Source organism: Suillus clintonianus (assembly GCF_016758775.1).
Source record: "Suillus clintonianus strain FC179 chromosome Unknown DEU56scaffold_114, whole genome shotgun sequence".
In the NCBI taxonomy this organism is placed as follows: domain Eukaryota; kingdom Fungi; phylum Basidiomycota; class Agaricomycetes; order Boletales; family Suillaceae; genus Suillus; species Suillus clintonianus.
Window position 1 is genome coordinate 114,163 of NW_024539338.1, and position 15,821 is coordinate 129,983.

The 15,821-nt window shown below is 46.4% G+C and overlaps 4 protein-coding genes across 4 annotated transcripts; 1 reads left to right on the forward strand and 3 right to left on the reverse strand.

Moving 5' to 3' along the window:
• Positions 1-1,371: 1,371 nt before the first annotated feature.
• DEU56DRAFT_917729 (uncharacterized protein) lies at positions 1,372-5,998 on the reverse strand (the record flags this gene model as incomplete). The annotated part of the gene is made up of 30 exons (XM_041358031.1): positions 1,372-1,538; positions 1,597-1,662; positions 2,010-2,114; positions 2,166-2,328; positions 2,381-2,483; positions 2,537-2,663; positions 2,716-2,755; positions 2,810-2,867; positions 2,917-3,068; positions 3,120-3,209; positions 3,260-3,454; positions 3,502-3,621; positions 3,674-3,748; positions 3,804-3,863; positions 3,914-4,057; positions 4,115-4,186; positions 4,238-4,304; positions 4,350-4,375; positions 4,432-4,463; positions 4,517-4,566; positions 4,625-4,714; positions 4,766-4,788; positions 4,844-4,891; positions 4,971-5,073; positions 5,123-5,133; positions 5,165-5,285; positions 5,352-5,377; positions 5,443-5,542; positions 5,603-5,642; positions 5,689-5,998. The coding sequence occupies 30 exons, from the start codon at positions 5,996-5,998 to the stop codon at positions 1,372-1,374; spliced, it is 2,784 nt and encodes a 927-aa protein (XP_041203366.1).
• A 708-nt stretch (positions 5,999-6,706) lies between these two features.
• Positions 6,707-9,125, reverse strand: DEU56DRAFT_760280 (uncharacterized protein; the record flags this gene model as incomplete). The annotated part of the gene is made up of 14 exons (XM_041350412.1): positions 6,707-6,800; positions 6,857-7,026; positions 7,083-7,334; positions 7,375-7,488; positions 7,547-7,749; positions 7,774-7,903; positions 7,962-8,006; positions 8,058-8,204; positions 8,261-8,436; positions 8,493-8,576; positions 8,633-8,680; positions 8,733-8,930; positions 8,986-9,024; positions 9,083-9,125. The coding sequence occupies 14 exons, from the start codon at positions 9,123-9,125 to the stop codon at positions 6,707-6,709; spliced, it is 1,743 nt and encodes a 580-aa protein (XP_041203367.1).
• Positions 9,126-9,852: 727 nt separating this feature from the next.
• Positions 9,853-13,046, reverse strand: DEU56DRAFT_760281 (uncharacterized protein; the record flags this gene model as incomplete). Its single annotated transcript, XM_041350413.1, has 7 exons — positions 9,853-10,095; positions 10,143-10,372; positions 10,421-11,224; positions 11,267-11,385; positions 11,601-11,628; positions 12,235-12,763; positions 12,816-13,046. 7 exons carry the CDS (start codon positions 13,044-13,046, stop codon positions 9,853-9,855), a joined length of 2,184 nt encoding a protein of 727 aa, XP_041203368.1.
• A 355-nt stretch (positions 13,047-13,401) lies between these two features.
• Positions 13,402-15,801, forward strand: DEU56DRAFT_917733 (uncharacterized protein; the record flags this gene model as incomplete). Its single annotated transcript, XM_041358032.1, has 5 exons — positions 13,402-13,992; positions 14,055-14,342; positions 14,397-14,737; positions 14,795-15,017; positions 15,049-15,801. Coding segments are annotated over 5 exons (2,196 nt in total), but the record flags the coding sequence as incomplete, so codon positions are not given.
• Positions 15,802-15,821: the final 20 nt, after the last annotated feature.

Below are 15,821 nucleotides of genomic sequence, written 5' to 3' on the forward strand. Positions count from 1 at the left end.
TTTCGTGTCCCAATGTGTTTCGAGCCACGCATCTTTCAGCGCCGTCATATACTCATCGAAGGTCCCCGTATCTAAGGTATTTCGTTGTGCAAGATACCAGGTATGTAGGCGTGGGTCTAACATCCCAAACGCCACCATTTTAACTTGGTTCTTCTCTTCGATTTCTTTATGCATGAAATACGTGGAGCACGCATTCTCCCAGTCACGCGCGACTTCGGGGGTGAGTTCACCTGCGAGGAGTTTTGGTGGTTTACTAGGCGCTGGTTGATCTACCATGGCTGTTTTTGTCATGGTGCGGATAAGGTGGGGTATATGCGTTGACTCCGGTTCAGAATCTGAAGAGGAATCGTTAGAGCGCTTTGTTACGGCGGTAGTTGTTATCGGTGATGTATTATTCGAGGACAGGGGTGTTAATGGAGACGGCGGGGGAGACGACGGGTCAAGAGACGGTTGGGGTACCTTCGCGCGTGAGCGCGTGGTCAGGGATCGGGAAACGGTTGGGTTCCTCCGTGTGGAAGACAGGTTGACAGGTCAGGTGGTGGGCGGGGGGCCCTATGTTTTGAACGTGGTTGTTATCAACGGTTGTTGTCGATATTAAAAAAAAAGTGGAAGCCCGCCGTGGTGGCGGCGGGAAACACTAAGCAGATCAAACAAGGATTCATAGGACAAGACCGTGGATTTCAGAGCGTGATACAAATGAGCAGATGATAGTAGGTAAGAGACCTGAGTCTGATCTCGATGGCGTGAAACGTAGTGATATAAATGGGGGAACGTTCACGTGATTGTTGATGTTGTAAGCACTCGGCTTACAACATCAGAAGTTTTCGATGCCTTCATACACAGGTTGACAGGTCAGGTGGTGGGCGGGGGCCCTATGTTTTGAACGTGGTTGTTATCAACGGTTGTTGTCGATATTAAAAAAAAAGTGGAAGCCCGCCGTGGTGGCGGCGGGAAACACTAAGCAGATCAAACAAGGATTAATAGGACAAGACCGTGGATTTCAGAGCGTGATACAAATGAGCAGATGATAGTAGGTAAGAGACCTGAGTCTGATCTCGATGGCGTGAAACGTAGTGATATAAATGGGGGAACGTTCACGTGATTGTTGATGTTGTAAGCACTCGGCTTACAACATCAGAAGTTTTCGATGCCTTCATACACCTCAGTCTTTCGACTCTCGAGACTGAGGTATGATACCATTCATTTACATTCATTTACTACGATACTGACTACTCTAGTACTTACATACTCTCGTTATAGGTCAGCTAGTAGTCTCCCTAGTCTTTCGACTCTCGAGACTGAGTACTTACATACTCTCGTTATAGCACTCTCTCTTTTGATCCGTCCTTTCGCCCTTCGTCCGATAGTCGCTCAAAAATCATTAGCTGTCACCTCCGAGTCGATCGGTGCCGCGTTGCGCTCTTTACACCTATCCGCGATGATTTTCACCTCTACCAGCGGTTTGCTATACTCTTCTTTAAGGAACATCCGCATCTTCTTCCGAGCAACTTTGGTCATTTTATCGCCTTTCTGAATGCCTGGCGCGGATACTAATCAGTCAATCATTTTTTAGACATACAGCGGCACACGACGTACAGCCAAGAGGGCGCTTGATGTGTGAATATAACCGGTCGAGTGCTTTATCCCCGTGGGCCGTCAGCTCTTGCCAAGCGGATAGCCAACATAACATCGTCAACAAGCTTAGCGTACAGCTGTTGAGCATTGTAGCTCATTGCAAGCGGTTGCATGCCACCCACACGCAGATTTTCCGTGTTAGCCTTGCACATAGACTCTCGGATCCACAAAAAAATACTTGTATGTTGATGGTTACGCCAGTCAGTTGATTTCTAGTACGAGCGATAGATAATCTTTGTTCTCGTCAGCGGAATATGTTCTGCATATGACCTTGCAAGCAAGGTAAAATAATAATACAACAGTGGAGATCTTGAGGAATTACGGAGCATATTGTGCGAGTGCAGAACTTCAGTGTAACATCGGCAAATTCTGACCTGTGATGGTCATTACCTCTGCGAGCGGCTTGCTGCACTCTTCTTGGAGGAATTTCTGCATATGTCTTCGTTTAACTTTGCTTATCTGATCGTTTCCTTGCACGCCTGACATAGAGATCAGCCAATGCGTTGCGAGTGTAAAGTGGCGCAACGTACAGACAAGCGAGCGATTGATGCTTAAATACAACCGACCCAGTGCCTCGTCGAGTGCCGTCTCGCCCTTGTTTCTCGCTATACGGATCGCTGTTATAACTTGATTGACGAGTCCGGCAAAAAGCTCCTGAGCACGTTCTGGACTGAATCGCTCCTCGTTTAGGTCCTGACAAGATCTTCGGTGATCTTCACGAGAAGTTAGCAGTGATTATGCCCACCTTCATACGTCTGTACATTCCCGGACCAGACTCACTTGCCATACACTGGTAATGGTCCTCCAGCTCCTTACGGAGCAGACCCTTGAATGTTCCGCAGAACTCTCTACAACGGAACAGCTGGTATGTAAACGGATGAGTGTCAAAATATGACCTCACCTCTGCATTGCTAAAATGGCTGACAAATATGCCTCTCGTGCAGGATTTATGATGTCGCGAGGATGAATGAGATTGCATGCGTTATTGATGCGTGGAGCGATCGTTGTCATTCGTTGGGCTCGGTTTTCTGCAAATTTCTTTTAGCGAGAACTACCTCATTTCGCTCATGAAACACGTACTGATTGCTAGAATAGCTGAGTCCGTCTTACTTGAGACTGCCTAGAATCAAGTGGGTAGATCGTACATCATGTTGAGATAACTTATGGTGCTTACCACAATGAGCGACTGTAGTTCCGACCGGACGAAGTCAGTGAAAAAATTATGCCACACACTTTCCTTATGATCAAGATGTATATCTCTAGCACTGCAGAATTACAGACCTTGAGACGGCACCATCTAACATGCCATGCACGAGGTCCTCGTTGAGGTCTATGGATCCCCATTCACCTTCTCGGCGCATGAGTGCACGATAGCTGTGCCATCGGTATCCTGCTCCGAGTGTCTTGACGATATTGAGACTGCGCTTAGCTACCTATGATGCAGTTAATATTTCATCAGTATTACCCTCGAACGTGAGGCGCACCTTCTCGGCTTGAATTTGAAGAGCCTTCTCCAGCTCATTGATAGTCTCGTCCATCTTGCCTCCTGAATTCTTGCGAATCTCATCAACAGCCTTTTGCGCTCAATTATATTCACGCTATCAAGTGACATCAGGAGACTTACCTCTTTGAGGCCATCTGCCAAATCTCTTGCCACATTCTCATAGGCTATGAGCCTCAAATCCGACCTTGCAGAAAGGAAGAAACTCTCGATTTCTTCCCATAGCAAAGTGCAGTTATGTACGTGGGTCTTGATATCGGACAGTGTATTCCTGCGACCAAAATCATGAATATGCCGACGCAAATGTGGAATACCAGTCTACAAATATCATCAGCCTTTTCTGCCTGGTCAGAGGCACAACGTACATCTTCAGCCGTGGTAAAAACCAAAGGGGCTCTGTTTCGTATATTCGCTCCCGTAAGTTGGTTGAAATCCGTGCTTCCAATACAAAACACGGGTAGCGGAGGGGGTTCGCAGGCAGAGTTCTAACCCAAAAATCATTTCACAATGATACCCTTCAAAAGTTACTCGAAGTACCTGTTCATTAATATTGCAGTATATTTGACGGTAGAGCTGTATAAAGACTTCTCGTACATGAGAAGATCGTTGGTGCTGACCAAACACATGCCAATGAGCAGATTTCAGAGTATTATATGGATATACACACTGCGATGTATGCGTTTTTGGCAGCTGTTGCCCGTTGCAATTGATCAGCTGTCCGTTTGTGCTGCATTGTAAATTCAGTCAAACACATTGATGCATGAGTAGAAGTCAAACCATTTTTCCATCACACCATTCTCGCTTCAGTAATTCAATATCAATTCCCGCCCCATCGCAACTCCGAGTTTTGTCGATCTCCATACGGAGTATGCCTAGTTGTTTTTCTTGCCTATCTAGGTTGTCGCTGAGTTTGTCGATCTCCTATGGCATGCATTAATGCCACAAAGCCAATACGAACTTGAAACCTAGCTTGTGCACCTGATGCATTTGCTGGATTATGCTTCGTTGATTTGAGTCTAGATTATGCAGCTGGTCCTCATCGATTCGCACCTGGTAATTATGTGAGGTGGACAGACCAAGGAAACAAGAGTGGTGACTTACATCCGTGCCAGTAAGAACGATCATAAATGACTCCATGCTTCCGTCTATCCGGATCATTTGATGCAAACTACGATGTGTGAGTATACAGTTCCGAAAAGTTGTTGGGACTTACAAATTTACGAAGTAGTCACGCATGGCCTAACAATGTCATTAACTGTTAAGTCAAGTCAGACCAGAAATTTAGTCGATCTGACCTGGTCATCAGCTGCCCGCTTGATGTCTGCCACTGATACAAATATTGAGTGCAGTGAGACGAGGCACCACATTCGAACGGCGAACCTAATATAACGACTTCAGCACTTTTGAGGTATTCCTCCGTCCGCCTAGTTCTGCAAAGATACGGTCAATGTGACGAAATTCTGACATGTATTTACACTGCACTCAAACCTCGTTTTGTTTGCATCTCCATAACCAGGGACATCCACTAGCATAACTGCACCAGATGCAAGTACATCGAATGCTCCATAAATACGAACACTAAACGCAAAAGTAAGCAAGCAATCATGCGAAAAGCGCTCATATTTCTACCTGTGTACTAGATGCCACTCCAACTTGGAGGACCGCAGATAGTCAGCAAGATCATCCACATCAAAACTAGTGACGCACTGGTTTTCCTTCCACAACCTTCGTGTTCGCACTCATATAGGGTCGGAGCTGTGCATGGTTTAGTCACGCTAACAAACTGCAATGTTCAATTCCAACTTTCCTGCGACTCTAGATTGTCAAAGCCTACACCGTTCCTCTGAATTTCAGTTCCGAGCTTGGTTGCTATGAACTCATCCTCAAGAAGTACACGAATATTTTGTTGAGGTGGGGGGAATGATAGCGCACGAAGGCTGTGGCAATAATCAGACAATGGGGGATCGAGATTCAGGTTGAACTTACTGAGGATACACCTGTATCAGCAGCAACAAGTCACATCAGCACCCACGTGATAGTACCGAAAAAATAATTATGACTTTCCTGTTTCAACGTCTCCCATGCATCCATCGCAGGCCGACTATCATCGTGAATACCATACCCCTTGTTCGAAGCGCCATACACATCCCTGCGTGAAGATGGTCAGCTTATTTAATGGGGAAGCGGATCTTCTCAGTGAATCATATATACGTACAGGTCGTCCAGTATGTTTAATAGAGTCTGGAATACACGATGGTCATCTTCGCACGCATGTCCGAGTCCGGGCCCGGGCCAAGAGGACTCACTTTTTTCCATTCATCTTTTTCAACGAATTTGATGCTTGCTCTCCATGTTGAAGGAGGCAAGTCTTCATAACATACTTCCGTCTGGACAGAAGTACATGCCCTGCAATAAAAGTGTCAGGATATCAATTGAGACGGTCAAGGCAGTGGATTTGTTCCTGACCCCTGCGAGTCAAAATTAGTTTGAAGCTCGACAGTTGCAACTGGTATGTGTACTCACATCAGCTCGAGTGGACAACAAAGGCGCACCTAGTATTGCATTCATGGCTGTGCTTTTTCCAGCTCCAGTTCTTCCAATAAACGCCATCTTCCTCGTCCCAGGTTTACTGTTGCCGAGTTTCTGTGCCTCTTTCTTCCATCCTCGTAGGTCCTTGTCATATTCCTCCCGGAGTCCTCCTAGACCAACATTTTCAAGTTCCAACTCCAATCTTTTATTCGTGCCACAGATTATCTCGTAGCATTTTTGCAGGTCTTGCGGTAATAAGCTGTCGCAGCTGCGTGTCTCGGTTTCATGATGAAAATCGAGCTGTTCCGAGTCCGGCGCTTCAAATTTTTCCATGGATGGGTTCAATGTTGGTGGGTTTCAAGTTGAAAAGTTGGAACTGAGCGCTAAGCCCCAACCGAAGTACCTCGTCCTCATGGCAAGGCGGAGGTTGTACGGATTCGAAGACCAATTGACTTGATTTCTCATCAACATACTTCAGGGGGTGTCGAACAACTTTTAATAACTCCGAGTTCCCTCAATCACCTTCAGACACGGGTTCCATCAGGAAAACCCTCTGATACAAACATATACTAAGTATGTCAAGATTAATAAAATTTTCTCTAATTCATTGTAGTTTCACAAAATTAGACGTCTTAGCAGATTAGAGAACCTTTTTTACTGCCCCACCAGATCTTACTCCTGCGCACTAATTTATTGATGATTTTAAATAAATTCACAAACTTACAAGTCATCAAGGATCTTATTTTGACGGTCTGTTCAGGATTTCATTGATTTCATTCAAACGTTTTAACTTACTCCTGCGCACTAAGTTAGTGATGATTTTAAATAAATTCACAAACTTACAAGTTATCAAGGATCTTATTTTGACGGTCTGTTCAGGATTTCATTGGTTTCGTTCCAACATTTTACAAGAACAAATTAAGTTTTCATTAAAAGAGGGGTATATCAGCATAGCTTGTAGAATATGAGACAATAAAGGAGCGTTGAGAATGATATACGTGAATGCAATTATATAAAATGATGAGACCGCAACTTGGAAATCTACTCCTCGTCATCCATGCCAGCAATATCGAGGAAAGCCATCGCAGACTCGTGTGATCCAACTAAAGCGTTGTTGCCATGGGTGCAGAGTTTCCTTGTGAGGTGTGAGACTTGGACAGATGAGTTGGCGCAGCGCAGAAATGGACTCACTGGATAGCCTCGAAAATGTCAGCCATCATCTTGTGAAACTTGCGCGGCGCTGTCACCTTCATGTCTTCAAGAAATTTCACATGAAAAAAGTAGACCTCGCTGAATAGATTGCCAGTAAAATTGAATTTCGATGGAGATCCATTAGCCTTCCAGAAGAGTGCAGCATACACCTATACACTCATTGTTAGTACATGCACTCGGACCCAGAGTATGTCAATAAATATACCGAAGTACTCGTTAAGGCGACCATTGGAATTGTAACTTCGGGCCGCTGGGCCTTGTTTTGCGCAATCTCCTTGAAACGGTCTGAAAATTTCATGCCAACTGACTTTAGCCCATTGAAGTAGCGCCCCTTCATTAGATATGGTAAGATATCAGCGAAGTATGGCTTTTTTGGCTGTGGAATGGGGTCGTTCTTCTCCTGGAGAGTGTGCACAGTGTTGAGCAAATCAATTTGTGCAACCCAGAACATAGCCACCTACATTGAAATGCTGTTCATAATGGTAGACGTGGTTGACCAGCAAAGCCTTCGCAGTGTCGACACAATCAGGGCCAAGACGATAGTATGACGTCACTTGAGCACAAGCGTCGTCTTTTAATTCAGTGCGGAAAAGTGGCACTCGGGCTTCAATCTGTATGAGAGGTTCAACCAATTAGTAATATTGCGAAGAGTCCAACTCTTGAGCATACCAGCGTGGCGAGAGCTGTCACATACGAGTCATCAGACTTGAGGCGATCCTTGATGGGCAGGACACTGCAGGCGCGAGCTGCTGTTAAGAGTGCGTCCCGCGTAAACAGGCTCTTCTCGGTGAGCTCCGGATAGCCGTTGACAAATGTCAAGTGAACTTTTGCCTCCAAGATCGCTCTTTGGACCACACGACGGGTGTCAATATCTTGGTCCATCAGCTTCAACTTACCAGTGTCTGTCCATACAAGTGTGGGCCTTCTAGAGTGATCTGGGTTGTCCTCCTCGGAGTCGTCTAACACCATGATGGGCTCATGTTCCTCATCTGACACGACGACTTGAGTATCTGCCCAAACAGGTGTCTGGAGAGTCCAAAACATCATTCGAACACGAGATAACTGTGAGAGAACTTTCACTCACCTCATCTGCTCGTTTACGATCACGCGCAGACTTAGATTTTGTTTTCTGAGGGGTATTATTATTTCAACATGGAGGTAAGTATCCAAGCCAACTTACCTTGGTAGCCCTTGGTTGAGCCGACGGAAAGGGGAATGGTTGAGCCGCCCGCATCAGCTCCTTCGAGGTAGTTGTACGAGGCCAGGTGGGTTGGGTCAAAGGGAGGTCAGTCTGTTCTGCCTTCGACCTCAAAACAAACACTGGTGTCTGAGGGAAATAAATTGAAGGTACAATCAGTTACTACTATGAACAATGTCACTTACTTCGGCTGATAAGGACTTGGGCTCCTCCAAGTCGTCTTCAATTTCCTCCTCCTCACTGTCCTTCTCCGAGTCATTGTGACTAGGTCGAGAATCAGAGATCTCATCGACAGGTTCGTCGCTTGAAAATTCATTGTCGATTGGTTGGGAGGTGTGTGACCATAGTTCCTTTTCTTTTCCTGCAAAACCTGTGAGTTTGCTGAACCGACAACTAGACACCGTTATGCTAACTGACCTTTCTTTTGCGTGTGCTTGACAGCGCTCATGAGGCCTTCATCGATATCGACATCGATATCGGAATCTGCATATGGTTCGGTGACTGTACCCGGCCCCCAAAGATTAGTCATCATGGAATCAGTCCGGATCAGTGCTCACCTCGGCGCTTCTTAGTATTTGCTTTTCCTTTAGATGTTTCACCCACGACTATGTACCCATGTAAGTGTACTGAGACCCTGGACTCGGTTCAGATACTTACCTCGACGCTTTTTAGCTGCAAGCCCTAGGATCTCATCTGGGGTATCGGGCCGACTACTAGTAACTTGTGCTACACCACCATCGTGGCGGCCATGCTTGGTTACAGACACGTGAGCTTTCCTTTGTGCAGTTGTTTTCTTCATCACAGTGGGCTTTTCTGGAGCTGGGCGCTGCCGCTGTGGTCTTGTAGTCATCCAGACTAGTACAATATCCAGTAAGTGCTCAAATCTCAACTGGTTCAACCACGTACTGACCTGCATTCTCCATAGCTCTTTTTTTTGCACCTCGTTCACCTGTTGCAACAACAGGTATTCACAGTTGTTTGTATCTGTTATAGTGGTAAGTACTTACTCCTGGCGGGCTGACTGGAACCTGTATTATTGCTGGGTGACATGCTAACTTGAAGGGTATGGTAAATGAGCGGGTGGGTTTTGAAGTTGTAAATAATGTAACGGGGGGATAGCTAATTGCATCCCACCACTGAGTACTGATATTTATGTATCTCGCAGGGACGGTGTCATCGCCACTGGGCAAAACCAACTCACATATGCACAGGTTCCAAAACGAGCATGGTTTTTGGGTGTCCCTTTTGGATTAGTCCAGGTCCATAGCCCAAGCGCTCTACTGTGCCGGGTTATGTAATATGGTTCGACACGTCTAGAAATGTTTTACAGCTGTAATTCATTGTAAAATAATCTAATAGAAAGTTTGCATGCAATTTATGTCCGAGTGTGAGTTTGTGACGGCCCTGTGCGAGCATCTATTTCACCTCAGTCGAACATCTGTTTGCCTGAAAACGAAACACAGAGAAACGAACAAACGCACAAATGCACAGACACGAACAAAACGCACAAAAGCGAACAAAACACACAGAAAAAAAGGTTGCGGAACGGGTCCATAGTATGATAGTACAATAGACGTGATCATGTACAAACTAAGCTAAAAAGTAATGCGATATCTACTGCACCCCAGCCATCATCATCATGTCGAGTTGAGCTAATACATTAGTCGATCGAACCTGCGAGTCCCCAATGCTTAACATATGAGATTTCCGATAGTCGAACGCAATTCTCTGGACACCGTCCATGTTGCCAATGTAGCGCACAATGTCCTCGAATGTCTCACTCCCTTCGTGTTGCGTGAATGGCAGGATGACTGGTGGATGGGGAATCTGCTCCCGCAGCAGCTAATTTCACAGCTGCACCAATAGCACCAAAGGCGTAGTTGAGTTGTTGATGTCGATGTAACGCCGAGGTGGAGAGGAATTGTGAGATACCGAGGTCGCTACACCATATGAATTGAACGGCAACATGAAAAATCAGGGGATTGTCGAGAACCCCGTCAAGTATGGTGACATGCCCGCTCTGAAAAAAGATCACAATTTGGTATTTAGAAAGAAAATTGAACGTACTGCGTCGACCGTAAACCTATTCATGAAGGCCAACGGGTTACGAGTGTCGTTAATCAATGCGGTTATGACACGACCCCGAAATTGGACTGGTTGGAGATTGGACTCTAGCGGGGGGTAGAAAGTGTAGCCCAAGGCGAGACAACTCCGTACCATGTCCAATAGCTTCCGAAAACAGCCGTTCCAGGCGGCTGTCACCTGCTGACGTTCACTACTTGTCGTTCGGATTGTAACTACAATGAATCAGTATTCAACTCCGCAAATTATATGTAAACACGTACCATTCATACCTGGCATGGAAGACGACTCTGAAATCGCGAGAGAAACAAGCGCCGCCCTCTCACCATCAGTACCGGCCATTGCAGATGCCGTCAAGAAGAATCGTAAGATTCTTCTTTTTGCAGAATTGAGGATCTGTTTTTTGACAAGGGAATTGACGTTAATGAGGGCTGGTGTAGTTGGCTGCACAGCAGCAGGACCAGGAAAGATGGCAGGGGCCGCTGGTGCAACTCCGCTAGCAGTAATTCCTGGCTGCATAGCAACAAACTTGAGTGACAAAGGGACCAGTGTGCTTGGCCGTGAAGCAACAGGGGCAGCAATCGTGGATGGGATAGCGAGGGCAGCCATCGGAGCTGTTGGCTCAGGTGGCCGAAGGACCCTGGGTTCAGGTATGAAATATGGCGTGAAGGAGGGTCGAGGGCGATGATTTCTCTCAGGATGCTGTGACGACCCTGCCAGCATCTGGGGAACTGGCGGGTTGTATAAAGAGTCGAGTTGGGCGGAGTAAGGGATTACAGGGTAGACGTCATCACCGGCATCAAGTGGTTTGCTGGTGCTAGATGACGGCGCGGGGGGTGGAGCATCCATCTCGGGCGTGAGCAATTGTAGACTATTAGTTGTTGCATATGGATAGACACCATCACCAGCGTCAAGTGGTTCAAGTGTGCTAGACGATGGCGTGGGGGGTGGAGCATCCATCTCGGACGTTAGCGATTTTAGACTACTTGTAGTCGTTGCATATTGTGGGTCGGTCATACGGAGGAACCTTGAAAGTGGGTCCCCCTCATCATCTGCTTCAAGTTGATCTGTCAACAAGCGACTAGTGTATTACTGGCTTGGGTACTCACCGTTTAAATTCGGATTTCTATCTGCATAGTCTGACAACGAGAACCTGTCTTGAAGCTGGCCAGGGAAGTGTGGATATTCATTGTCATCCGGCGGCTGCATACTTTGCTGGAAGCAAATACTGGCAGTAGGAAACAAGGAGATGCGAGATCACGGCGAGAGAGCTGGCATAACGTGCCAGAAACATGTAGAATCCTGATACATAATGAAGACTCAATAGAATAGAGCCGAGCCAGTGGTCATATAATCGCGATCCGATACCTAGCGGTCCTAATCATGAGAAGAGTGATATGCTGCTATCAGTAGTGTAAGACTGAGCACGACTATTTCACGTACAATGACAGATGGGGAATGGAGGCAAAAACTGAATTGACTCACGATGAGCATATCAGTTGGGCGATTAAACTGGGGCGTTCACGTTTGCAGCTGATTACAGATCGATTTGAAGCCTCGAGTCTATGGGCTTGGCGGGTAAGCGGCCTTACAGTTGCAATTGGGTAATACAAGTAGCCACAGATGCCGGAACATGCAAGAATCAATGACTTATATGGACTGTTTAAACGACTACATATATGGAGCGTTCAAACGACGACATATATGGCAAAAATCAACCGAGCCTTCCATACGCCAATTAATATGTATTGTATTGATGCCATCATAGATATCATGTTAATTCTTGTTTCAGGTGATAAGACGAGCAAGAGTGGAACAACACATGCATTTGACAGGTGTCTACAACATCGTAAGTGCATACAAAAATTCACAAATCACCATGAAGTAATAGATACCTCCACATCAATAATGATCACGAGAAACAGATATTGAACATAAGACAAGAAGAGCGATTGGAGTGGTAAAAGGGAGCCTGCAACTTGCGATGAGTTGAATGGTAATACTTGAAAGGAGGATTTCCCATACCGCTGAAAGGGCGACTATCAGTCAGCTGACAACCTAGAGCCTGCGCCTTCACCTGAATCCTCAGAGTCATGATCCGAATCATCTGGGGGCAGGTCTGCGTAAGACCCATCACTCAAATCTGGATCTGAGTGTTCAGAGGGTTCCCTAGTGCCGATGCAGGAGAGTCCACCATTAGGGTGAAGAGGAAATGCCGCAGCAGGTTTCAAAAATGCATGTTTAACACGTGAATTGAGGAGGGTTGCAACCTGGTCAGTTTGGGCACTAGCGACGCGGAGGATCTCGCATTCGTCTTCAAAGACAGCTTGAAGATATTTTCTATCATCCTCAAGTTCCGCCTGCCCACGCTGTGAAAAAATCCTCCTAAAGCCGTGCAATTCCCCATCCGCCATCTTGAACCGTTGTTCGTTTTCACCATAGATGGCAATGAGGAATTCTTCATACTGTGCAGCCTCGTCAATTTCCCACGTCGCCAACACCATGCGTTGGCGCGCAACCTCGCGACTTGCGAGCTTGGCCTTGTATCCTTTGTACAAGGTTGCAGTCGTCATTTGAGAAAGGCCGCTCTCCAACTGTTCTTGAAACTTTCAGACCACATCAATGAGTTATCAATGTCTAGAAGTAAATATGGCATACCTTCTGTGTTGCTTCCAACGAGAATTCTGGTTGGAATTTGGACTTCATCATCCGAGCTGCATAACGAAGCTCCAATGGAGCTGGATTGGGGGGGTATGGAAAATGTTTCCTTGATGTCCGAGACTTTGATGTTTTGTCATGTGTAACAAATGTGCTCTCTTTCGCTTCAGAAGGCGTAGGTTTGCCATCCTCTGAAAGGCTTAGATATGAGGCATGTAAATCTGTATTCATCGTAATTGAAGAGCCTGATCGTTGGCTTGAATTACAGAGAGTCGGACTAGGGCAGTCAGGAGAAGACAGAACAGTGGGACTGCTCATTCGAGCAGGAGATAAAGGCGGACTATTTGATTTAACAGGAGACGAGGCTGGTGAGCTGTCCATCTTATTGTGCGAATCTTACCCTGGAACTTTGGCAATGTATTATTGATATCCGGTATCGGAGCCTGAAAAATGACATAGAGGAGATAGCATCTAGTATTAGTGAACATTCCCTCGTACCATTATGGTCCAATGCACAGGATGTTATACGACTTTTTCGGCCACTGGTTTAAGTCAACACTTAGCTAAAACCAAGAATCGATGCTGCATGGCTGTGCTCGCTGCATCACGCTCAAATGTCCACTCTCCAATACCAACTCCTTCAGATGATCTTGCGGACTCAGAAATCGAAGCTGATGATCAAGCACCTGCGAATGGAGGAGACTTTTTTGGTACTTACGAGGAAGATGAAATCCAATGGCCCGGTGACATGGAATGGTATGCTAACAGCAGTGAGAATAGTGACAGCTCGGACTCCGAGGATGATGTCGTACCTGGCCTCGATGATGCCGAATGGGAACCCCTCGTAACTGGAAGGGATTTAGAGGACCAACTCGGAACTGCCGAAGAAGACAGCACAGAGATGAATAGCCACAATCGTGATTTGCGTCAGCAGATTGAGCAACGCGTGCTTCAGGAAGATGCAATCACTATTGTGCAATACCCTGATGCTCGAGCAGGGCACCCCATTCCGCAAGCTGACATATGCAATGCAAACGCTGCATACGCTACTGTTATCAATGACACTGCAAATCCATATGCCCCCTTCGCCTCTCGAGTGGATTGGGAAATTGCACGATGGGCTAAATTACGTGGCCCAACTTCAACCGCATTTTCGGACTTGCTTGGTATCAGTGAAGTCAGTGAATGGTATTAATATCACCTTCGAGCTGTGGGTAATGTGTCTATCTTTGTTGACAGGTCCATGAAAAGCTTGGTCTTTCTTACAAGAACTCAAGGGAATTAAATAAGATCATCGACAAGCAGCTTCCTGGTCGCCCAAAGTTCAGGCGTGAACAAATTGTCGTCGCAGGCGAGGCTTTCGACGTTTTTTATAGGGACGTTATCGAATGTGTTAAGGCTCTGTATGGTGACCCAGATTTTGCCGATTTTCTAATCTTTGCACCGGAACGCCACTATGCAGATGAGGAACAAACTGTCCGATTATTCCATGATATGCATACTGGTAAATGGTGGTGGGATACTCAGGTAAGTTCGCATTTTGGGGACTTCTGCTCATCGAAAATAACTGACATTAAATAGAAAAAGCTTGATCAGCGCAAACCGGGTGCTACCATCATTCCAATTATTATTTCGAGTGACAAGACTCAAGTAACAATGTTCCGAAATAAAACGGCTTACCCAGTCTACCTTACTATTGGCAACATTCCAAAGGAAATCCGCCGAAAGCCATCTCGCCGTGCCCATATTCTTCTCGCTTATCTTCCTACTACCCGTCTCGAGCACATCACCAACCAGGCTTCACGACGCCGAACCATTGCAAATCTGTATCATGCCTGCATGGGCCGTGTCTTAGCACCACTGGAGGAAGCTGGCTTAGATGGTATTGTCATGAAGAGTGGCAATGGTATCCTGCGTCGCAGGTCATCCCTTATTTGCTTGCTTCGTTGGTGACTATCCTGAGCAAGTCTTGGTTACAGGAGTCAAAAACCACGGAATGTCCCAAATGTGACATACCACCAGCCGAACTCGGAAGCAATGCCCGCACCTTTCGAGATGCGCAACCTTGACGCTGTCCTCAATGCATTGGCTGCGATTGATAACGGAGATCTCGCATTTGTACATGCATGCCGCGAAGCCGGAATCAAGCCCATTATACATCCGTTCTGGGAGCCCCTACCCTATACCAACATCTTCCAAGCCGTTAACCAGATGTGCTCACCAATTATACCAGGGTCTTATCAAGCATCTCCTTGGTTGGCTGGCCGAGGCATTCGGAGCAGCTGAGATTGATGGAAGATGTCGAAGGCTCCCCCCAAATCACCATATCCGTCTATTTATGAAAGGTATCACTAGCCTCTCACAAATCAGTGGTACGGAGCATAGTCAGATATGCCGTTTTCTACTTGGGATCATCATCGACATCCGACTCCCCAACCGTCTTGCCCCAAGCCGTCTCATACGTGCCGTCAGAGGTCTACTTGACTTCCTGTACTTGGCGCAGTATCCTTGCCACAGCTCCGAAACATTGACTCTCCTCACAGAAGCTCTCGATCTTTTTCACAACAACAAGCAGATCTTCGTCGACCTTGGAATACGAAACAATTTTAATCTTCCAAAGCTCCATGCAGGCCGCCACTATATGTCGATGATCCAGACTTTTGGCACAACTGACAATTACAATACAGAATATACTGAGCGCCTCCACATCGACTTGGCCAAAGATGCATATCGTGCAACAAACCACAAAGATGAGTTTGTTCAAATGACTCAGTGGCTTGAACGCAAAGAGAAGATCGCTCGACATGAGAGACATGTCATGTGGCGCCTCCACGGCAATCCCATTCGACACCAACCTCGTCCAGCAAACCTGTCTTTCGACCGGGTTCAAACATTAACGAAGCATCCTAGCATGAAAGCTGTGCCAATTCAGAAGTTAATCACGGAGTATGGGGCCACGTACTTCCGTGAGGCGCTTGCAAGATATGTTGCACAGCTGCTCATCCA